General features: G+C 39.8%; 1 protein-coding gene across 1 annotated transcript in view; it reads right to left on the reverse strand.

The window, feature by feature from the left end:
* Window positions 1-23,788, reverse strand: part of FAM169B (family with sequence similarity 169, member B) — a gene marked incomplete at its 5' end in the record, with an annotated part of 26,027 nt that extends 2,239 nt beyond the window's left edge. Inside the window, 6 exons of the mRNA XM_010151012.1 lie at window positions 2,409-2,537; window positions 4,950-5,132; window positions 11,164-11,338; window positions 13,047-13,132; window positions 20,530-20,629; window positions 23,655-23,788. Of these exons, the coding sequence (XP_010149314.1) occupies window positions 2,409-2,537; window positions 4,950-5,132; window positions 11,164-11,338; window positions 13,047-13,132; window positions 20,530-20,629; window positions 23,655-23,788 (807 nt within the window). The remainder of the gene's footprint in view (window positions 1-2,408; window positions 2,538-4,949; window positions 5,133-11,163; window positions 11,339-13,046; window positions 13,133-20,529; window positions 20,630-23,654) is intronic.
* Window positions 23,789-25,610: the final 1,822 nt, after the last annotated feature.

Below are 25,610 nucleotides of genomic sequence, written 5' to 3' on the forward strand. Positions count from 1 at the left end.
GGGGGTGGGGAATTTAATAGGAACTGATTTTTCAATTTTTCTTCTCAATAATTTTGTTCCAAAACATTACATTGCAGATGTTGACGGGGATGTAAGAAATCAGAGCAGGGTAAGACTTGTCTATGCTCAGGGTTGTTGCCATAGATCCAGATTGGAGCTGGCAGTATTGAATTAGATTGTGTTTTGCTTTCTACTCCCACATGACCCCCTAAAGACAGAATCATAGAATGGTTTGGGTTAGACAGAACCTTTAAAGGTCATCTAGTCCAACGCCCCTGCAATGAGCAGGGACACCCTCCACTGGACCAGGTTTCTCAAAGCTCCACCCAACCTGACCTTGAACAATTCCAGTGAGGGGGCATCTACCACTGCTCGGGCCAATCTGTGCCAGTGCCTCACTGCCTTCATAGTAAAAAATTTCTTACTTATTATCTAATCTAAATCTACCATCTTTTAGTTTAAAACCATTACCCCTTGTCCTATCGCTACAGGCTCTGCTAAGAAGTTTGTCCCCATCTTTCCTACAGGACCCCTTCAAGTACTGGAAGGCGACTACATCATCTCCCCAGAGCCTTCTCTTCTCCAGGCTGAATACCCTCAACCCTCCCAGCCTGTCCCCATAGCAGAGGGCCTCCAGGCCTCTGACCATCTTTGTGGCCTCCTCTGGAATGCAGGATTCCTACACTCAGAAAATCTCTCTGCTTTATCTACTAGCTCAGCAGCTATCAGATATAGCTATGCAGGAACAATGCTGCCTTTAGGACAAAGCAAAACCAGGGAAACGCTCCCCTAGTTTTAGCAGGCATTATTTGTCCTGTGCTCTCCCTTGGTATTTCCACGGGTGCATAATCTGCACAGTACTGGGATAACATAAGCACAAGGAATACACAAGTAGATTCCATATGTAAAACAGATATACACACTGTTTTAAATACTGGTTTTATAGTGGGTTGATTTTCCAGTGAAGATGGATGAAAGAAAGCCTGTTCAGCACATTCAGTGCAAAGGAAAGTGATGCCCAGTGAGCTGTGCACCAGAATGGAGAACATAATTTAAAAAGCAGATTTTTATTATACACTATAGTGCCAAATTCACTTGCTTCTGCTCCCTTTCACCAGAAAGATCACATTACAATTCCCAATCCATGTAAATATGTATAGCACACAGACAGAGACCCCATTTCTGGTTTATACTTTCCCTCCTTCCTCCTTTTGTAGAGATATCTCACTCACGTGCAGAACTGGCCAAGGCAGTTCCCAGGTCTCACATGTATTTATTAATGACAGTCCCTCTGGTGGACTTATATTTACCCACATATTGGGTCGTTTCTCTTTGTTTGCTTTTGTAAAAGATGTCAAAAAAGAAGAAAGAAAAAAAGAAAGTATAGTCTCCTCCAGGATCTGCTTTCTGGTTGCTGATCTTATCACAGTTCTCTTCAATTGCCATTAATAAACCGAACTCAGCAAGATGGATTAAAGGAAAGAGCAACACCAGTTTTTGTTGGTTTAAAGCATGAGGAATATAAATATAATAGCTTCAGAGGAACCCAGCCCAGGGCTAAATTCTGACCTAACTCTCCTGTGGGGTGCTACAGACAAGATGAAACGCAATGTCTCAACTGAAGGTCCCCAAGCCAATACAAAGCAGGACAGATGTGGGAAGGCATGGGAGCAATTTGCTCGGCAGCACTCCTTGCTGCACTTCCAGAAAGACAATGTGTGCCCTTCTTTTGGAAACTAATGCTTATCACAGCTTGTGTGCATGCAGCAGAGGGGCCTGTCTGCATCCCCAAGCCAGCTGAACAGATTACATCAACAAGATCCCCATATGAACTGTCAAAAGGTTTTCCTGCTCTGTCGCTATCTTTTGTGAAGCAGGCAGAAAATGCTCCCAGCAAGAATGACTTACCCTGTAGGAGAGTACTTTGAATCTTCCAAAAGCCATCATGAAAATGTTTGTGTTTCCATCCAAGAATGGTATTGGCAGCAAATTGAAGGTAATTAAACACATTGCCCATCGGCCATACAAATTTCTTCTTTGTAATCATTTCAGAGAAACAAACCCCTCTCTATAACTCAGACATTGTGTTGTGCAACAGGAATTTTTTGGGCTAACTTGTACCCTGCTGTAAGTGCATCGCAATGGGAGTTACAGCCACTTTATGCCAAGACTGTGCTTTGTTCAGTATCTCTCAGATGCTCTGCAGTTCAATTTCATTACCTCATAATTTCTAAGAACTGTCCTGTTTACTGGGAAAAGACCAGTGGACTGGACTTCACATTCAGTAGTTTCTCCATGTGCAAACAACAGAGAAACCACCTATCTAGTCTCACTACCTAGCCCTGGATTTTCTTTCTTATCCTTGTATAACTAACACGGCCAAGTTCACACTGATTATTTTAACTCACTTCCTGAAGGGGATGACTCCAGCTGAATTTTTAACCAGATATTCACTCTCTGGCTCCAATCTCCTGGTGCTTCCACCTCCCACAGTCGCTTCTGCTCCTCGGGATAAGTCTGCAAGAATTTCTGGCAAACTGAATAGGAGAAACCAAGGGGTAAAAGCATGAATGAGTGAAAGTACAGTGGAAGAAGGAGTGCATTCTATCCCAGAAATTCCCTCAGACCTACTTTCATTAATTCCTTTGGAAATCTTTTCTTCTCTCTTCTCATATTCTTTACGTTTTTTCTTTTAGATGGGGCTTTTGGGAAAAGTCTATGTGGAATGACCTAAACAGGCACGTGTGAATCCTGTCCATCTGCTTCGGCCTAGATTACTTCCTTGTGAGCGCAGAAATACAGGACTTGAAATGACTTACTGAGCCACCTTCTTCTGGCACTGCATCACAGAACTACCTCCAGACACTTCACAGGTTTTAGACTAACAGCAGTGTGGGTTTTTTCACCCTCACTACTCTGAAATGAAAGGTGTTTAGGTATCTTCCAGCTTTAACCACTAAGAATGCTACTCTAATTTCAATTTATAAGCAAAACCTTTGTATCAGTTCGTTCTTGGGCCAGTATCACCCTCCATTTTACTACTGCTACCCTGTACTCAGCTCATTTACTTCTTTGGGTGTGGAAAACAGGAAATAGGAAGAACTAACCGAGGAATTACAGGGGTACCTGTGTCAGATGCACCACCTCCTTTAGAAACTGTATTCCCACAGATTCCTACCACTGTCAGTATATGCTGAACATTAATACACATTGGATAAACAATCAAATTTAGGTTTGCTTTTCAAACTGAAATCTGTCTTATTTAGAGGTTTCCTTAGGATGTCTGCAGAGCCATATGTTGTAGGACTGTTGTAAGACTACATTTTTCAAAAAATTTAGAGGGTATATTTAAACTTTCCTTAAGCACCATTCATTCTATCAGTTCCATCAGCTGGACTAAGACAGCAACCTATAAAGAACAGAATTATTTTCATGCTCTCCTCGGTCCCTTGCAGTTCATCATGCTACAGAATGGGTAATTTATCTTCAACATTCAGTGGAGTTGAACAATGGGATGTCGAAACAAAACCCCTAATTCTGGTATGTAAACATTTGCCTTACAGTAATGAGCAGATCACTGTCATTAATTTTATCCAAGGGTATCCAAAATATATTAATCATTTCAACAAAATCTACTGATAGTAACATATATACCAAAATAGAGAAATCTGCTAAATGACTTTTTACTTCCTCTTAGGCCTCTATGGCACATTAAATAACATGATTTAGTACAGAGATTCAGAGTAAAAGGTCGCATTCTTTTGTTAAACTATGAGATTGGGGTTCCAATGAAATTGAAAAGGGGCAGTGATTTCAATCTATTCAAAATTTATCTTACTGCATTAATATTTTTATGGAAGTAGGACCCAGAAAACCTAATTAGAACATGATACAAGTCCAATTTATTCACTATTAGCTCTAAACTTAATTGAGATGAAAGCATAACTGAGATGAAAGCATAGTCTTGCAATATATTGTTCGTGTTAACACATAAACAACACAGCTTTCTGATCCACAGTGTCTAAACCATTGGTGCCTACTGTAGGAAAAATGGATATTACTGGGAGAAGAGAAAGAATGTTGCCAGTACTATTCCATCCTGAATTTAGAAGTAGCAATACCTTATAAACTCCTGGGGTACATTTGTATACACTGACTTACCTGTATACATTCAATGGCACATACTGACCAAGAGAAAGAACAGATACAGTCAACATTTAGTTGACACTTGTTAGGAAATGGCTGTAAAGTCGTAAGTCAATAGAAATATCTCCCAAAAAATGATGGTAAAGACTGTATGCCAGAGAGAGAGCAACTTTAGGAAAAAAAATGCTTTTCTAGAGAAAATAGTTGTATAAATAATGTGAGCACAGATATTTTCTGTAGATTTTACTAGCAAAACCAGCACTTCGTCCTGAACACAGAGAAGATACATAACTACTTTGTGATCTTTTAAAAGTGACAAATGTTCAAAGACAAGTCAACATGAAACAAGAACTGATGTGACTGGATGAATGAGCAGGGCCTAGGTATATGGGTTATTAAATCTAATTTCTTATAAATGCAGTATCTACAAGAGCATTATGTGCATATGTAGGCTTGACAACATCTTATGATTCTTTTTCCTCTGGTGTCAAATAAAATGGGTAAGTCACTATCTAGGGCAATGACATAGTTCTGCTTCTAAGAAAGAGTGAGATAACAATGCAAAATGTCAGATAGGCAGTATGAGTTTTATGCTTCTCATTGTCTTACATAAACATTGGCCTACCTTTCTACAGGAAATTCCAGATGTCTCAAGTAAAGTAACCAGTTGCACGCTAACAACAGTTCAGTTCAGACAAGTGCACTGAACTCTTACACAGTTAAGAAAATCCTAGCAAAGACCATATTGAAATTTATACATTATGCATGACCCTTACCTAACGTTTTCACATCAAACAATTTACCTTGATACATGGCAGCAGAAATAGGGCAGCTGATCCCCAAGGCATCCTCAGCCATGAAAGACTGACAGAAATCATGCAGCATTTTCATCCCTAGGCCACCTCTTCTGTACTTTCTCCGGACAAATATAGTATCCAAAACTGGCAGCAAGTAACATTGACTGCTTGTACCATCACATAGACTCCCTGAAAGCAGACAGTTAAAAAAAAATGAATTTGAAAACAAAATAGGTATTGCTACCTACATACAGCATAAGGTCACCACAGAAATATCTCACTGATTTATATTGTTTTAGAAAATACAAAGATTTTATGCAGCTTCTCTCTGGGTAAATGGCAGTTTAAGTAGAAATGGATATTCAGTCCTTTGTAACAGAAAAAGATTACATTTTCTTACTTTGTTGCTTAAGTCTCATCAAGACCCCAGTTTTCTTTCTTACCACTTCCTAGTGTACCACTCAGCCTTGTTGTCAGTGTCTTGAGACATGAAACTTTCATCATTTCTCTAAGACCTATTTCACAGTGTCACAGATCTCCTATTGAATGGCTGTTCCTAAATTCCAGTATAAGACTTTTACTTCATAGCTGCATTTTTCCTTTATCACATCCCCATAGCTATCTTAAACTGAGCTCGACTTCTGTTCCTTGGGTTGGTGTCTAGTCCATTTTGCTGATAGTTGCGGATAGTTGACCTTGATTACTCTCTTTTCTAGGATGCCAGTTCAGCAAGGCGTACATGACTATATTTAGTTGATGCATCAAGGCTGGAGCTCTCCATTTAGCAAGAATCCACATCACACATATGCAGCCATACAACAAGAGTATGCAGCGACATAACCAATCCATTCACATCCAGGCTTGGTCTATCCCTGCTTAATCAAAGTGCATGCTTAACTTCAAACACATGTTCGAGCACATTGTAAGAAGAGGATGGTTTGTGGTGGTGTTTATAACCTTTCAGTATTTGTAACACATGATGGGTAGTTACTCTCTTTTCATAAGTCAAAAAATTGAGTATATCCCCAGTCCCATTGTTAGCTGCCAGCTCAACAGAGATGTTGGATTCCGTCAGTGTTGCACCATACATTGTAAGAAAGGGACAAACTTTTCCTCATGAAGGCAATAACTTTAAGAACTCCTTCATGTTGCAAGTGTCGTTATCTCTTATAGACTGTCTCCTGTAAATCCTGATGAGACTGCTGTGCAGCAATCCCAAGAGCCGAGTGATTTATGTCTGTGCTCCTAATTTTGCGTTGAGAAGATGACAAAAACTTCTAATGTCTAAAGGCACTGTAAATAAAGAAACCATGAAGCCATTCTTCACCTTGTCCCTGGGAAACATATTAGAAGACTCATAGCCCACAGACATTTGAAATAAAATAAACAAATGAACCAACCTTTGGAACAAATGCCACTTTGTCTCTAGTTCCCACCCAATAGCAAAGAGGTTACCGTAAGCCAATGGTGGCCCAGAGGCGACCCTAGGCTCTCACACATTTGGTTCAGAGGTTTGTTTCATTGTTGAAACACACAAACAGACTAAGTTTTGAGGTGAGGGAAGAGACAGGGAAAATAAGGGCGATGGAGATGGAAGTATTCATACAGTCTGCCCTTTGAAAGCCTTTGATCTGTTTGGTTAGGTCACGAGTGCCAAATGACCAACTTATGAGCCAGCAAAATGGTAAACAGATATTACAAGGGCAGGAAAGCAGACAGCCATTAGCATTCCCAAAGAACCACAAACCAGAAAAAATACACCAATCCAGTCCCCACATCCAACAGACCCAAACAAAACAAGGTTGTGCATACTGACTAAAAAAAGCTGGCTTGGCACACACATGTTTGGACAGGCCTTAAGCAGGCTGGGTGCTTGTGTAAAGGGTGGGGAATATTTCTGCTGAAGAGAACCCAAGGTCAACCCATTGTGTGAGTTTGTATGTGAGAAGGGGAACAAAGGTTCTGGCTTCAATAAAATCAAATGAATTCATGTCTTGACTGGTATGTAGTCATTTAATTTTTATTACAGCCAGAACCTTCAGTCTGCCTCAGAAAGGCACATTAAAAATATTATTGCTAGAAAAGTGGGAGAGAAAAAAAATTATCCAACAAGATTTCAGCTAATTGTCTGTCAGGTTAACTTCAATTCGGATTTTTTTTTTCCCTAAAAGAAACTTATTTAATCAGTGAAAAATAAAATACTATAATCATTTTAGGGATATATTTCAAGAGTCTACCACCTGGGCCAGCAAATTATTAAAAGAAATTTGTGAAGGCTTGTCTGAAGAAAGGTGTGAAATGCTTTTTAGCTTGGGTAGCCACTTCCAAAGACCATCTCTAAGGCTCTGGGGTAGCAAATAGCCGAGACTGGGCCAGGCTGCCTATGTCTACCAGCTTAGAGTTTTTGCCGTCAGGAGTTCCCAAACTGTGATTTCTGGAGCAGCTCAAAGAACAAACAAGAAGGTAACAATGCAGTTACTCCTGGTTCAACCACATGTTTTACAGCCTTCTCTGAGGACCCAATGTTGTTAAGGCTGGTTTGAGTCACATCACAGACAGCATTATCTTTCTGCACACTTATACTACCAAGGTTTGACAAAAGGGACACAGTGAGCTTGGGAAGGGACAAGTGTTGACAATCTGACTCCTTTGCTTTTCGCACCCCATGCAGAGAGCTTGGTCTGCAACTGGGCAGCTCCTATGTGTTACAGAAACAGTAATACATAATAACAGGGGAAAAAAGCTGTATACAAAAAAGGGGTTTGGTTTTGTTTTATTCTTAAAGGGACTAAGACACTCCTGGCTCATAGAATCCTCAAACTTCCTTACTGATTTATTTGCGTTATGAATCTTCTACATTCTCCTGACATTTATGTGAAGGCAGTAAAGGCCCATTTTCAGTAATTACTAGACCACAGTAAATAAAAAAGAAAAACTTTAGGAGAATTACATGGTCTCACTGCACAAAAAAATAGTGTCAGTCACCATGGTCATTAATCCTACATCACTACACAAAACATATTCTTTTTGAGATTTTCACACGGATTTAGACTATGCCAAGAAAAAAAAAAAGTGAAATAAATACTTCAAAGAATATAAAACAGATCTCAAAACCAAAGTATCTATATGAAGGCTTTCTGCAAAATACTTTACTTTCAGGTTGTTTTCTGCAAAGACAGGGACACGGAATTGTCATTTCCTGTTGTCCCTTTAAGTAGTTACATTCATTGAGGTCTAACTCCTCAGCTGTCTAATATGGAAGCTGCTGACATAGATAAAATTGGAGACATTTATCTTGGCACGTGACAAAGTGTCTTATCAGCCTCATTAGTGGCTTAGTACGTCTCATCAATCTTTAGTATACCCAGTGGTAAACGCTGCGTGCCTGTCATTGGACAGGAATAGGCACATACCAGAGAGGCTAGGGTGATGATCTGTGTAGTCAGGAATAAATTTTGTTTTAATAAAGGTGTCTAATGCTCAAGAAAAGTGATAGCCTTGAAGAATGAGTTTGCTGTTTATCTACACAACAGGTGCAGGATGGGCAGTGTCAGTAGTTGCCAAATTGTCTCAAAACCTTGACTTGCAGTTACTGTGTCTCTGATCAAGGCGGGTACTCAAGACCATCTGTCCCTCTTTAGCTAGACTATCAAAAGAGATCCAGTTAAGGGTGTTCCTATGATGGACGGATGTGTGGAACTGGACCAAAATTACCAGGTTCACTTTGTATATGTGTGCAGGTTTGGTTGGGATCGAGTTAATTTTCTTCATAGTAGCTGCTATGGGGGGGTGTTTGGGATTTGTGCTGGAAACAGAGTTCATAACAGAGGATGTTTTCATTACTGCTGAGCAGTGCTTGCACAGAGTCAAGGCCTTTTCTGCTCCACATCCCATCTCACCAGCGAGCAGGCTGGGGGTGCATAGGGAGTTGGGAGGGGACACAGCTGGGACAGCTGACCCCAACTGATCAAAGGGCTGTTCCAGACCATACGACGTCATGCTCAGCATATAAAGCTGGGGAAGAAGGAAAGGGGGATGTTGGGAGTTATGGTGTTTGTCTGCTCCAGTAATCATTACGTGTGATGGAGCCCTGCTTTCCTGGGGATGGCTGAACAGTTGCCTGCTGATGGGAAGTGGGGAATGAATTCCTTGTTTTGCTTTGCTTGTGCACACAGCTTTTGCTCTACCTATTAAACTGTATTTATCAACCCATGAGTTTTCTCACTTTTACGCTTCTGATTCTCTCCTTCAACCCACCACGTGGGGAGTGAGCGAGTGGTTGTGTGGTGTTTAGTTGCCAACTGGGGTTAAACTACAACAACAGGCCACTTAGGAACTGGCAAATGGAAATGACTTTACAATATTGCCAAGATAGTTAACTGGAATCACTGAAGTCCACTGAAAATTTAGTTTGTATAACAACATACTAAATCTGTAGCAAAGATAGAACAGACTCTCTCCTCCTTGGTCACCATTTCTGTGATTCACCCAGATGACTTATGTTTGAAACAGCCATGCTCCACAGATCTGTTCTGGCTTATTTGGCTCCACTGAAGCATGTTTTTTTTGTTGTACTGTAGATAATGGAAAATTCACAGATGAAAAATACATTTGAATACAACACCAGCGTAAGAGACTCAATTACCTAGTGAAGAAAACAAAACTATAAAGAATGGCCAGATAATTGCAGAGCATGAAAATAAAGGGAATCAGAATCACATGGTGGGCACGAAGGAAAATAATCTTTCCTGGGACCAGAAGCTGCAACAGATCCAGCACAATATAAAGTCCTGTACTTAATGCTGCCTCTACTAAATGTTCTGACTGGGACAGTAAAAGAAAAAAGAACTGACACTATGATAACAAAAGAAAATTTTTAAAAATACCTAAAACAACCACGTGAAATACAGCTTCTCTTGGAAGGTATTTATCTTAGCCTGCTTTGAGCCTAGTAAATCCATGGCTTTTCTAGAAACTAGAGAGAATAGGATCAGCCAGAGTCATTATTTATTTTCTAAATGCATACAGCAAATAACAAAAAGGGGCAAAACCAATCCGTTTCAAGCTTCCCGAAAAGGCTCTGGCAAAAGTCTGCAGTAATTTGTGACACAAGCCAAAAAAACTAACAAATATAGCTGCCCAGAGAAAAAACCCACTGGCAACCAAAGGCAGATGCTGACAAAGCTGGACTTGAAGAATTTGTATTTTATGTGGACCTGGTTTAAAACCAAACTGTGACTCTCAACTTACTCAGAAACAGTTTCAGCTTGGCTAATACTCCACCCATAACAGACTACTGTGCAAATTTATTTTACTGAAGCATGAATCATTACAGCCCATACGAGTGTTTCCTTCCAAAAGCTTTGCTCAGAAATATTTATGGACTTAAAGGAAAATGTACTATGACAATTGAAGTGTTTGCCAATTACAAAGCAGTTCATCAGCACATTCACAGATACATACAAGATTCCTTTATTACAGGCTGAGACTTGATTCGTCACTGATAGTACAGTACCACTGTACCAGCACAGTGGTGTACCAGCTACACCTCAGTGTAAATAAGGATTTTGCACATCCCAAGGCAGCAGAAGAGCAGAACTTCTCTTATTGTTGCTGGCCTTTGAGACTCTGTCAGAGAAGGCACCTTCAGACAGCCCTCTGGAATCCAAAGCTGTTTCTTATTCTCGCCTTCTGGACCGATGGTTACTGATTGCTGACTTGAACAATACATTTACCTCCAAAGACACCATACAACTTCTCTATGTTTAAGCTGCTCGTATCAAGATGACACCCATGAATCTTAAACACAGACTGGTAGCCAGCTCCTGCATGGGGGTACGTACTCAACTGCATACCTGGAGTTATTCTAGGCATTCTTTCCAGGATGCAGTCCTCCATCCTGTGGGTAGGCCCTGCATTCTTTGTTCCTAGATGTACAACCATCTACTTGGCTGCATTAAAGTATAATTTATTGGAATAAGCCAGTACCTCAGATCACTCAGTGTAACTGAGAATAGAGTTTGGAGCCATCATGTTTAAATGAAAGTAATATGGATGGCTTCCAAATTCTGGGAAGGTTTGTTCCCCAGATTCATTCGGAGAAAGATTTGATATAAAAATGTATATGTGAGCCAGGATTATTTATACTGAAAGATAAACAAAAGGATTACATTTCTATCTATTAGGAACCAATGGAAATGTGTCTCTAAAATGACCTTACCTTTCATCTTGACCGAGTAAAAGGCAACAGCCTCGCCACTTCTCCAGAGTATCTTGGCACACTCGGTGGCAGAGTGAGGTAGAAAGAATGCATCATTAGCAGAACTCCCTTCCAGCATTCCAAAAATAATGTAGTTCAGAACAAAGAGGACAATCCTTTCTCCAAGTGTCTGGACCTTAGAGAACAAACAAAAACAGACCAAAGAAAAATGAAGCGGAGAATAGTATTTTGTGTTTCATAAAAGCTCTCAGAATTAAAAGGGGCTGGGAAGAAGGAGGTCAGGAAACATGTACACTTAAGTTGGGGAAAATACCTCATGAATTGGTTCAGATAGAATAACAAAAATAGTTTTTCCCAGTGTTCCATACTCTATCCAGAGGGCAGAGAATAATTTAGTAACCATTTATAAAGCTTGACATATCTCTTGTTGTCACAGAGAGGAATTCTAAAGCAGCAGAAAAAGAAGTATGTTGATTGTAGTCACAACAAACCAGCCAGAGATTTGGAAAGAGGATCAAGGCAATCTAATCCTACCCAAAAGGGAAATAAAGACAAGATTCACTGTGTTATCCTGGTCCCGTCTCCCCTATTACCCATCCAGCCACAGCAGGAAAAAACTTCAGTGGGCCAGGACCTTACTGAGATAGACGCTATACAAAAGAGAATAAACACAGTATGTCCCCTCAAACAGCTTACAATCTAGGTGTAACCTGAACAATCAGTTTTTATGCCACGCTTCTTACTAGAAAACCAACAGGACAGGGAGATGGAGGAATATGAAGGAACAAGATCACACTGGCCATTAAGGTAAAAAGTGGTGGCAACAGGTTTTATATGAAGGCTGAAAAAGAAAATGAGTTTCCACAAATAACGAAAACTTACCTCTTAGCAATGAGCTACAAGGGGCAAGTTTTCTATTTTCAGATATTTTTTCATTCTCTGTTGATACAGCAGATGCCTGAAAGCCTGAAAGCCTGTGTTTCTGCTCCAAGTTCTATCTTGCAAGTATTTGTAACGCAAAATACCTCCAGTTCAGTTACCCACAAAAAGCCTATTTAATTCCATGAATAATTAAACACTATGTATGGCAGATATTAAGGAAAGATGATAAAGGAATAGAATCATTAAGGACCAAAGCTGTACACAGAGGATTGGGTAGGAAACAGAACAGGTTTAACAGCCTCCTGGCAACACAAAGCTCACACGCAATAGGCATTGGACTCCGTAGTTGAAAACAGACTACAGGCTACTCAAATCCCTCAAATTATGAAAAAGTAGCTGTATACTACTAAGATAATTTATTTGGAAAAAGAATGAACAATAGGCATTGGACTCCATAGTTGAAAACAGACTACAGGCTACCCAAATCCCTCAAATTATGAAGAAGTAGCTGTATACTACTGAGATAATTTATTTGGAAAAAGAATGACAGATATAGAAACTATCAAATAACAAATATTTCACAAAAGGAACACAATATAAACATTATTTAAGGGGAAAAAATTCCAAACTAGCTAGATAAGGCATTGTTCCAAAGTTCAGTAGCATCTCCCATCAGACAGTCAAGCAACACTGTAACATGGAGAGTTACTGCTAATGTAACAATTCGGTTTATCTGATTATTTCTTTAGTAGGCAGTGAGGGTAAATTAAAACAAAACCTAATAAATCCCACAGAAGAATCATAAACCGCATGCACAAAATTGTTTAAAGAGAGTTAATGTGCATGTCACTGTGCAAAGAGGGACGTGAAGCACTTGGTGAGCCACACAGCCCAGATCCCACAGGTTATAAAGCATGAGCTGTAGGAGACCAGAGACAACACCACATGATTGCTCTGGCTGGAAAGTTCCAGGGTAAAGGTAACTGCAATAGCAACCTTACCGAAATTAGCCCGTCTCTAGAAGGATCAGCCGTCTTTATTATATCTTCAACAGGCCACCAACACTGGTTCAAATACACTGCCAAAACTACAAGAAGAACAAGACAGGGGAACTCGTTACCTGCAAATAAATACAAAGTTGGTTCTGAATCTTTCCACAAGCAGCCTCAGATGCACTTCTCCCTCCAGCTGACTGACTCCAGTGTGATCTGCTGTGAGACAGCAGAACAACGATTGTATTTCAGTTTCACCTCCGTGTCCCCTGATAACCTATTTTCAGTACCACGCGAGACATCAAGTGAAGGCATCTTCCTCAGGAATTGATGTGACTTTGGTGTGACAACCTGTGTGAATAAAGCACTTCCTGCATAATATCTGTTCAGTAGCACAGGGAGCCTGAGTGGCATTTGGGACAAAGAGTGCTACCTAGCTCAAGGTTATGTTTTCGAAGCTTCTTTCAGACTTTCCCCCCTCCACATGCATACACATCCGTATTTGTACCCACACAAGTAAAACACAAAAGTTTTCATTTCTGCTTTATCAAATAGCTTCTCAGCTGCCTATGTGATTGAATTTCTATACATCTGTGCCTTTACAGACTCCTAAATCCCTGTATGGACAGATATTCATGGAAGTTCAAACACACACAGAGTTTTCTATCAAGGAAGGACAGACATACGAATAAGATACACTTTACCCTGAAGCAAAAGTGTATGACCAACCTACACACGTCAGGTCCTTGTGTAGGTGCTATGCAAAACTTGCACCCCATTTCTTCCCAACCTGCATCAATTTTTCACATATGTAGAAACAAGTATTTAAACCCCACTCCTACACGTTCATCTACAGAATTCATTGCCTGCCTTTAGAATCACAAGAGAAAGACTGAAGCAGCAACAGTGGCACTGGAATCGCTCCCAAGCCCTGTTCAGAAAGAAAAGTCTTAACACAGGGTCATTTCAAAGGACATAGAAAAGATTTTAAGGGTTTAGATTAGGTTTTAGAATAAATAAATTTCATCAATTATGCCCACCAACACATCAAGCAGCAAATATTTCTGTAAAAAGCACTTTCATTATCCGCACAGTGGTGACATCCACCCAAATAAAGTGCACGGCGACACAATTTCAGGAGGGTAGCTGGCATCCCAATTTTTAGACAAAAAGATAAAACATAATATAGGAGGTATGTTGCAAAGAACAGCATGAAGTTCACACCTCTTGAGTCCTAAGAGTGTGCACAGCCCACTGGTTTTCTAAACTACCCAACTAGGGACAAACATAAGAGTTGAAAAACCATCTACAATTCAGAGACAAATTCACACACAAGGAAGTGAAACAGCTGTACCAGGATTCATCATTTACCTGTTTTAGCCTCAGGTTATAACCTTAACTGATGCACACAGGTTAGTTTCCCTTTTTGCTTCAGCCTCTACCAGCTCCCACTGGCTTTAAGGCTGGAGATTCCACTTAGCTAACTGGTATTTCAAATAAATTATTAAAGCACGTGCCAAAAAAAGCATTATAGGTTGTGTACTGGGTTCACGATGAAGAAAGTATCGCACGCAAGGGCAGATGCCTGTTTATAGCACCAGATTCAATTCATTAAATATTATGCACTTAACTTGCATGGGAGTTTGATACTCTTTCTGTGATGGATTCAATCTGTTCCCTCAATCCCTTCGCTCTGCTTTCAAACGCAAGCAGCCACTGCTCCATTACACATCCATGAAACATGCAGCTACACAGGGAGCGGAGTCAGACACCGGGGACAAAACAGGCCAAATGCTGACTTTAATGGGAGCTGCACAGAGTTTTGGCACATAGTTCAGACACATACAACACACAGAGTAAAGGTCAGAAAAGTTCTAGAAATCTTGGAGGAAAATAGGAAGATGCATAGCCATGTTCTAAGGAGCTACTTTTATAGAACATGTACTGTGCTATTCAATAATTTAAATGTGTAGAAGGGAACACTAGTTGACATAGCAACTGTCACATCACATTACTTGTGCAACCTTATCTATATGGATGCCTTCCTTGCAGGAAAAACTTTTCTCCAGATTTCACACAAACATATGTACTTTACTTTTTGTTATATTTTTTCAAGTCAACATCTGGTCCACAGTCAAATCCATCCATGTTTCTCCATATTCTCATTTTCATTTTATAATCAACTTGGAGGAACACTACTTAAAATGCAAACATGTGAGACCATGTGTTCCTTCACTTTCCTTTCCCAGCCTTCTTGTTCTTTCCAAGACAGTCAGTTATGTTCAGCTGATCGTAAGAGATGAAGTTATTGCCAACAGTCAGTTACACACATCACCTGAACTCTGTGAATCATGATGTACATGATTACAATGATCTCGCAGTTGCAAGACTTGATGTGCTCGATCTTGCGATTGCAAAGTTAGGTGAAGAGGATTAAGTCCTACACGTTTCAGTTCACAATTAATGGAGTATGCACATGCTCAGTTGGGTGGCTTGTCCTGTAAGCACTAGCTTGCTAAACCTCAATAATTTGATCTCCCGTAGTTAGACAAACACACTCAGAGTGTTGCAAGAAGCTGAGAGCCTGTGAAGCACACAATTCCATACCACTGCGCTTATTTGGAATACAGTACTGAAAAACACTGAGTTGAATTAGGCACTAAGCATAATGCAATTGTGATTATGAAACTTCTCCTTTTGCTAGGCAAACACGGATCCCTTCCCAACCCAGGTCTGGATTATATTTTCACTTTCTAGGCTATGCTGGCCAAATGTTCCCACACTGGTGTGCAACTGTTTGAACGAAGTCTGCACATCAGGACTCCACACACAGAGTAAAGCAGAAAAATGAAAGCAACATCCAGCTTGGTACTTCTTTTTCCTCAGACTTCATCTGAATTGCTGAAATTCATCCCTCAGTAACAAACTGAATTAAAGTCAATGCTATATATGAGCAATGTAAATTGTGTTTGTTTAATAAGTATTCTTCACCTTAAATAAATCCATGTTTACATTAATTTTGGTAGTATTTCCAGCTGATGGCACTCTTACAAAGGCTACTTTTGCCACATTTCCAACTTGGAAGGAGAATGGTTTATTATCCCAACAAGTAGTTCCATGCAACCAAGCCTAGGTCAGCTCTGATAATGGAGCAAGCTCAGAGATGCTACATTAAAGAGTGTTCTGCAATGCTCACATCCCCTGAGTAGCTGTGTCCCCCAGTTCCCTGTCTTTAAAACAGAGTAAGAGCATTTCTCTCTCTCTCCTAAGAGTCTTTTCAAAATAAATACATTAAAGCTTGGGAGGCATGCAGATGCTGCAGTAACAGCAGCCATTCAAGTATCTAAGACAGATATCTTTCCTACAACCAATTACATTTTCCTCTACAACTCGAGTTTTACTGAGTGATTTGTTGCAAATGTCTTGTGATAAATGTTCCATGGCATCTAACAGTTATTGTAAATTATTATATACAGCACACAGAAAATGCCACAATAGGGTATGTTTATTTAGTGTTATAAAGATGTTAATCACCCATGCTATGCTCTGTAAGCCCTAACAACACAATTTACATTCTCATAAAAATATCTGCACAGATATGCTAACAGAACAGAACACTCAGCCCATCAAAAGTAAATTAAAAATGCTACCAACCAAGACCAAGTCCATGGAAAAGCTACCATATCCATTTGCTCTTTGAAATATGCAGGTCATTTCAGACTACAAGCTATGCATCACTTCTGGACAACCCATCTGATCAAGATGATCAGATATAAATCTCAGTGTTGGAATCAACCCCCCCTTTAACCTACGTAAAAGCATTAAATGCCATCAAACTTTGAAGCTCTTCACAGGCAAACTTGTAGCTAGGCTGCTAAATACAGTATTTTCCCAGAATCTAATTTATTAGAATTTCAAATATAAATTATTAGATTTACACTATTTTCTTCAGAAACTGTTTGAAAATAAGTATATTACAGTGGATATTCACCAGCATTATATGCATCATTTTATCTGTGCAATACATAGAATGAAACACAAATTAAGCTGAAAGAGGAAAACCTACTCACTTCTACCCCAGCATAGACTGGGACACCCTTGGCTGCCTTCCCCCTCTGGACTTCAGAAACATCCAAATGAATCGCAATAGGGAAAATCAGCAGGCCATGTTTGCATTAGCAAGACTAATACTAACAAGACTGAATTCACAGAACTAATTATTCGGTGCAGAGAACCTGATGTTCACAAACTCTAGCCTGGTGCTGTAAACTAAAAGCTTGTTAGAGGTTGGGGCACATTAGTGTGCTCTGTAGTGTATCCTGCAAGGTCATTTCAGCCAGTAATCCAGTTCACACTCTCCAAGACTGCTCCGTGATAGGAACTGAAGCACAGGACTTGGGGACAACCAGGAAATTTGCTTCTAATAGCACTCCTGGTCTGAAGTAAAACTAAAATGCAGGTTCACCCAACAGCACATGAGAAAGAGATCAACTACAGTAAGAGTTTGCCTCTCCATTCTGTATGAACTCAAATTACAAGAAAAGTGTAAAGTCTAAGGGAAGAAAAAGAAATCATGCTACTTGTTTGGTGTTTTAACATTCTTGCCATGTCCTTAAATAACAATGACTGAGTTAATAAACATTGCTTTTCTCTGAAGGAGTTGATTTGGAAAGAGTTTGATCTGTTCACTGGTCAGAGCAGAAAGTCACACAGGCATGCAAATCCAGATGGAGTTGCCATATTAACACAGTCCGCTGCCTTAAGAGTCAATTCCAAATCTGTCAACTGTGAGAAAAATATCTGGACAAAATACTTCAAATGTATACACTCATATGTATAGGTATGCACATACATAGACACATACCACAGCAGACTATAGAGAACTACAGAAAATGTATTAAAACTCATCTAAAGAAGAAAAAATCATGTCAGTCAAATGTGATGTGTGTAGGAAGGCTGGCCACATGTTTATAGCATATAAAATCCAGAAATAAAGAACTTCCAGTAAAATCCTTTAAACCATACTTCTAAAAGGAAACATTAAAAGCCAGATGATGTAGACCTTACTTAAATAACCAGACCTAGTGAGCTCTACGAGACTGTTCCTGTGAGTGTGTGACTCAAGCTAAAGTCCTGCAAAGGGTGCCACGGTAGTCAGTCAGTCTGTTGTCTGCAAGACAGTAAGGTGTTTATTCTGCCAGGTTTAAACTTCTAATAGAGATAGCTATCATAGAATTTAGTCTCCAACGTGGACTTGTTTGACTTGTTCCTGCGGGAGATCATTTTTCCCTTGTGCACATGTATCTCTAATAGTTGTTATTCCTAATACTATTAGATCATTTAACTGAAGATATGTGCTAAATGTACTGCTTTCACCTGCATTTATTTCATAATTCTTTATTTTTTCACTGTAGTTGATACAGATTCCCGTTACTCTTATGCAGCCTAAACTAACAATGCTGTTTTCAAGTACATTCCGTTGAACATGAATCAGCGGGTATGCACAACTGCACTCACAGAGCAAGTCTGGCCTCCAGTGTGGACGTTTCTCTCCTTTATCACACCAGTGCATGTCTCTCTTCAGAAAAATGCTAATAGAATATATAAATTAATGTCAGGAAAATAATCCTATATTAATACATTTAGAGGGACCAGAAAGTCTTTTGACTACACTTGTAACTTGGAAAAGACTCCTACATTCAACTATGTGACTCAAGACCCATTAGCAAATGTCAATTGAAATCATATGTAAAAGGAGCTGGAAAACTTTGCAAAGTTCACCTCTAACCACAGATGATTTTAATCTGGCTTTTTGTTCTTGAGAAATTCCCTGGTTACAAGGTTTGGACTGAACAATGAACATTTAGTAACACTAACACTACCTGTTCTAGGAGTGTAAGATTGTTACCTGACACATTTCAGAACTGAACATAGAGTGCTAAACTTACTTGCCTTGCCTTTGTTGTATGATTAAGAATACTACCTAGTTAATCCTTTCAGGTGTAATTTATAGCTTATACTTTAAAAAATAAAAAAAAGTATGTTTTTAATGACAGATGTCATTAGTTTGTGGCCACATTTGGAAGCACAAAGTTTAAGAGGTTTCACATGTTTTGTATTCCCTGTGACACATGAGAATGCAGAGCCTCATGTCTTCGTTGTCGATGTTACCCAAATTTTATAGCCCATTGCCTCACAACAGCTCCACCACTCCCATTTATTCTAGGTGGGTCACAACCTGGGTTTTTGGTACCACCCACTTGGAGTCAAATTTCCAGTTAATGACAGTGATATCAGGAGTTATTACTTATTTTGACATTTGCATTTTTTCACATTCCATAGCCAAAGCCTTACAGAGTAAGTAGGAAGAAATGAGGCTGTGTGTGAAGACAGTGCAATCCTGATAGCAGGAAGATACCTGAAGGGGCCTACAAGGAAGCTGGGGAGGTACTTCTTACAAGGGCCTGTAGTGACAGGACAAGGGGTAACAAGTTTAAAGTGAAAGTGGAGAGGTTTAGATTAGATATCAGGAAGAAAGTTCTTCCTGGAGAGGGTCTTGAAGCACCGGGACAGGTTACCCAGAGAAGCTGTGGATGCCCCATCCCTGGAAGTGTCCCAGGCCAGGCTGGATGAGGCTTGGAGCAACCTGGTCTAGTGGAAGGTGTCCCTGCCCATGGCAGGGGGGGTTGGAACTGGATGATCTTTAAGGTCTCTTCCAACCCAAACCATTCTATGATTCTATAAGATAAAACTTCGATACAATTATTGATCAAATCTTAATAATCTGTTGATACTGTGAGCAGCAACTCATGAAAACAGAAACACCAGTAAGCACAAGCTGACTTCTCCTGCCTTTAACACAACTGTAGTTCAGCCCTGTCAGGCCGACCCACGGCTATAAAACACCAACATTACTACCAGTAAGCAAGGCAAAGCTGGTACAGTTTAAAGATTATTTTGTGAGAACTGCCAGATAAAACGGAATTAATTCAATTCCTGAGCATGGTCTCACTCCAAATCTACCCCTCACACACCAGCACTGGAAATAGGAGACAATTAAGCCTTGTACTGAAGAAGATAGCACAAAGTAAAAATAATACGAATAAGAATCACTAAGACTTAATGCAATTTCAGATATGTATTTGCTCTAGTTTAAGGATTTCAGAATTCTTCCCAAACTATAATGCATTAAATTTCACATCATCCTGGATTTGAAAAATATTACCCCATTGAACAAACTCAGAAAGAATAACAGATTCACCCAAGGTGATTTTTCAGCTACCAGCAGAGCTATGCATAGACTTTAAAAGTCCTGATTGTCAAACCTCCCTTCCAGTCAGTAGCCCACCGACAGAAACCCCTGACAGGTGAACTCAATCCACTTCATACTCAAAGCAAGACCCAAATATTTATATATATAAACAAGCAGACCATCTTGAAAGTAAAGAAAGCACAACTACTCAAATTTCAAAATATTTTGACCAATTCTAACCTGTCTCTTTATCCTTTGGATCAGTTAACAGCAACATTTTGCAAGCAGGATTATTTCGGTAGAGAGGTACAAAACACACAGAGGAATCTTCAAGTTTAACCTAAAAAACAAACAAGCCCTGTAGCTGTTTGTATTGCAAGTATTTCATGTACTTACGATATGCTTTACTAACATGCATGGTATAAGCTTAGCACAACACCCTCTCAATCCTGAACTTCAAGGCACTGAAACACAGATAATATTCCATTATTATGAGAAATGTTAATTTAAAAGAAATCAAGCTACCGAAGTTAGTGAAGACCTTAATGCTGACTTACTATGCTTAGTACATAACCTGGCTTTGAACAGTTACATGCAGACAAATGGTGTTATGAAAGACCAGACACATCAAATAAAAACAAATACAACTTGCACTTCTAACAGCATTGTCCAGCTGAGTACTTGTGGTGTTTTGCAAACAATGAATTAAGCCTCAGGGTACAGGGAGTATCAAAGCATTAGGGCAGTGCCTGGGCAGTTTATCTGTGAGGCACAGGGAGGGTGGATAATTGGCACAAGGTGGTTATGTTGAAGGCAAGGCTAAAATCAAAATGCAGCTCTCAAGCTCTCAGTCTTAGACTAAACTTCTAAATGATGTGACACACAAACACAAAATTACTGTGCTCAAACAGCTCTATATGCAGAGAGATGACGATTTCCATATGAATATTGCAAATGCTCTCATATAAGCTTAGGTACAGGCAAAGAGCGTGCATAATTTAGCACAGTATGTACTGTACTTTCAAAAATCTGGTCCATTGTGTATGTGTGGGTGTGCCTCTCTCTAATTGCACCCATTTGTCAGCTTGCTATGAAACTCAAATCAGTCATGTGATACATTTAATATTTCTTGGTGCATGGAAGAAGTATGAATATGGATCATTCAAGATAACAACTTTAAGTTGACACCAGTGTTCCCTAGTTTATGAGTGCCTGAATCCTGGGGACTCCTATGCAAACACTGGACTCCAGGAAAAAACACTGAAAACAGCCTGAAATCTTTTTACAAGGACCTGTAGTGACAGGGCAAGGGGTAATGGGTTTAAATTGAAAGTGGGGAGGGTTAGATTAGATATCAGGAAGAAATTCTTCCCCAAGAGGGTGGTGAAGCACTGGGACAGGTTACCCAGAGAAGCTGTGGATGCCCCATCCCTGGAAATGTCCAAGGCCAGGCTGGATGAGGCTCGGAGCAACCTGGTCTAGTGGAAGGTGTCCCTGCCCATGGCAGGGGGGTTGGAACTCGATAATCTTTAAGGTCCCTTCCAACCCAAACCATTCTGTGATTCTATGATCTGTATTCATGAGCTTCCTGAAATCTCAGTATGTCCTGGGGATTCAGTTGTTCTTTGCATGTTTCAGCTGTAACAGCATCGGTGTCGTCATGGCAGCTGGGAGCATTGCTATAATGAATAGGCCAGTACTATTTCCAATATTGCTATGATTGTTATTTCGTTTTATAAGGTAACGTGTACTTTCACAGGTGCTAAGAACATCAGCATGAGCCAAGCATAGCTTTCTGTGTATGAACGCTGCCAGTGTGCTTCCATCCCAACTTGCAATAATCCTTGCTATTTGTGTACTGAATGCTTGACCAAAGACCATGCCATATCATAAAGAAGTCCTGTGACCCGAGCAAGTGGCTGACAGCCACTTAACACTTGCTAATAATTATTCATGGTTGCCAGTCCTGCCACTCAAAACCTGCTTTAATCCAGATGTACAGAGGAAAAGAAATCTGGTAACTGCAGCCATTTTTCAAACACCAAAATCCTCACCCTTCAGGTTGCAGGTATATAACAGAGATGGTTAGCTCAGACGTTCACTGAGGATGGCAGCTCTACTTTACCACATCTAATTTATTTTTAATTACAAAATATCGATATTCTTTGAACTCTTTATTACAGAGTACAGGGAAAAAACAATACAGCAAGAACATTACCATTACTTATGCCCTTGACTAGCTGTCTGACTGCAGATTAGATTAGACCTGAACTAAATGAATGCAAAGAGAAATGTGTTGCTATGAGACTCAGATCGGTCATGTGATATATTTAAGGTCTGATGACAAGCCACAAAATCGAGACAGTGCTGAATCAAAAGGCAGAAATCCACCTTTAACTGATCTCCTGGTGTCTACCTATTGCAGGAATACACACACCACTTCTTGAGATTTTCACTTACCCTCCTTTCTAATGGCACAGCAAATGAGCCTCTGAAAGTACAACCAGGCATGAAAGGCTGAGGTAAGGAAACAGAACCCCTAAACTGGGGGTCTTGGCATTTTTAGGTTGTAGTTAACGCTACATGCTCCACTAGAGGGCAATAAGAGAGTATTGAAAGCTGCTTACCTTCACCCCTCAAAGATTAAGCTACCCACCCTAAACAGCATTCTTCTGGAAACTACTGCATGTTATTTTCGTAAATTGTAGAAAAGCCACCGATTCCAAACATTTGTTTCAACTAATCCACTTACTGCTTTGGTAGTACTGTAACAGCTAGCCCAGCACACCTTGTATGAGCTAGAAGATGCCCACAATGACAGCTTTCACAGGTTGTCTGAAGTCATAATTTCTAACAGGGCTGCTCAGTCATCTCCAGGTGGCTCAGGAATTGACCCTAAAGCATTGGCACCTACAGTATTTATACCATCTACCAATCACATCTGAACAAAATTCCTTTGGGAGAGCCCATATTCAACATTATCAACGTAAGTATTGGAAAAAATGGAAACAAAAGATAGACTACATCCCAATACCTGCATAAACTGCACTGTAGAGGCAGAACACAGAGCTGCACCATGGTATAAACATCTATCAAATTCACTTTTGATTCAGTCCTACACGGAGGCAGGTCAAGATGCAAAGTTTGGCTAAGTACTTAAAACGCTCACCCACACTCAGAGGGTTTTAGACTTGTAGTCTAAGTTTATCTCTCATTTGCAGCATTTGAAGTAATGCAGAATTTGCTGATTTTAAGAGTTTTGTAATCTGGCAACACCAGTTTACCCCTATTCACAGACAATGAACACAATCAGCAAACTAGTTTGCAAGTATCTGACTTGCAGTATGAAAACATCAGCCTAGTACCTCTTCTCCTCCAGGGATTGAGAAAACATCAGGAGTGGAGGATGATTTCTTCAAGAGTTTTTCATAGTATGTTTCAGCATCTACTTGCAGAACCTCTGGATCTCCTGCTAACGTATCTACCAAGTAAAGGCAACCTGCAGGTAAAATAAAACACAAGATATTTTTACTTTTTAAAGGAACTAAGAAACATGAGTTTTAAAACCTGTTTCCCCAGCAGCTGCTTGGTGCCGTTGGGCCCTTACTGTTCCCATTAGAGCTTTTTGTATAATCCTAGTCTAAAATGGTAAGGCTGCTAAAATCCTATCTACATGTTATTTACCTCTTAACATACAATTTTACAAAGTAGAACCATGACAGCTTCAAATCACATCAGACTCCTTTGAGTTCAACAAGCACAGTCTCAAATTTCTCTGGGTCTAAGTAAATTGCTTTAAAGCTGGAAGAACATAAAAAGTCTTCAAAACACAGCCTGAGTTTTTTAGTACTGTCCAAAAATACAACAGGAAAAGAATTCCAAAGCTTCCACTCTTTCTTGGAAGATTGCCTCTTTATGGGTCAGTTCATGATCTGCTGTATATCATTAGTTTTCTCTTTCTCTTTTTTGAGTAACTTCAGTTGGGCACTTTCACAACACTGAAATAGTGTCAAAAATACTAAAATATTTACCTACATAAGACTTCCCAAAATAGTAACCATCATTTTTTATGCAACATAACTTTTAATCCATGTGAGCCAATGCTGAAGGGTATTCATGCAAGGTACTTGCTTATTACATGCAAACAAAATTTACATCTCAAGCCTGTTGCCCAAATGCAAACTCCAATTCGGTGCTCATGAGGAACCAAGCAACCACTTTCTGAGCTAACAAACCAGAACTGGTGACTTACCACAAGCTCAAGAACAGCAGAACAAATGGGTTAGCAGTCTAAATAGTATTCTGACAGTTTTTATCACAGGAAGGAAATAGTTTCAACTTAAGGTCTTTCAATCAACAAGCTATACCTGCAACTCTTGCAAGCCCCAGATTGAGGACAAAACCTTCTGCCACTGTGGAATCTTAGTTCTGAATACTCCATTTTTAATCACAATTTGCTTTCACATAGCAGCTCCTGTGACCCAAGCCAAATGTGAAATAACTGCACTGATAGTGCAAAGAGCTGAGACAACGAACAGTCATACAATGGCCATTGCAAGAACTATCTATATTAAGATTCAGAAACTAAGAATCATAAAAGTACCATATTGAAAGTTATACCTTTCCATGTAAAAGTAGGAGCATGGGATTTGCAATACCAGGTCAGACTATTCACCCACAGTCCCACCATCCTCCCTCTGACAGTGAACAGTATCTGATTCCTCAGAAAAAGGCTAAGAAACTACAACAGATAATTCACCACCCAGCACTGCTTAAAATGCTTTCAACACAATTTTCCTGCCCTTTGCAGGCAATCAGCTTGCATCCTGAGGCTTGACAGCAAGGCTGTGTAGTCAGAATGCTGAACAGAAGCTACTCTGTAAATGCTTTACATAGTATGTTTGTATGTGAGAAACTGGGAGAGAAAACAGCGTTGCAACACTGGCAAGTTGAGTCACATTACAAAATCCCAGCCAGTGTTTGGCAGTGGCAGTTTTCTCCCGCAGTGGCCTTCCCCAGTGTACTGTGTAACACTGCCGAGCAAAGGAGCCATATAAGGGAAAGAAATGAAAGATGATTATTAAAAACTTTAGTAATTTACTCAAGTAAATTTGCTAGCAAATTAATTCTTTGCAAATGAGCAGCGTGTAAGACTTGAGTGTAGCACAAAGAAAAATATTGGCCATGCTAATAACACTATTCATGAAATGCTGCTCACAAGGCTACATCCTGCCGTGGTTAAGCCAAAGCAACTTCATAAGCACAATGATGTTTTCTCCTCCTTGAACAAAACAACTAGTACTTTTAAAGTTAACACTAAC

This window comes from Eurypyga helias, unplaced genomic scaffold, assembly GCF_000690775.1.
Source record: "Eurypyga helias isolate BGI_N326 unplaced genomic scaffold, ASM69077v1 scaffold13504, whole genome shotgun sequence".
NCBI lineage: Eukaryota > Metazoa > Chordata > Aves > Eurypygiformes > Eurypygidae > Eurypyga > Eurypyga helias.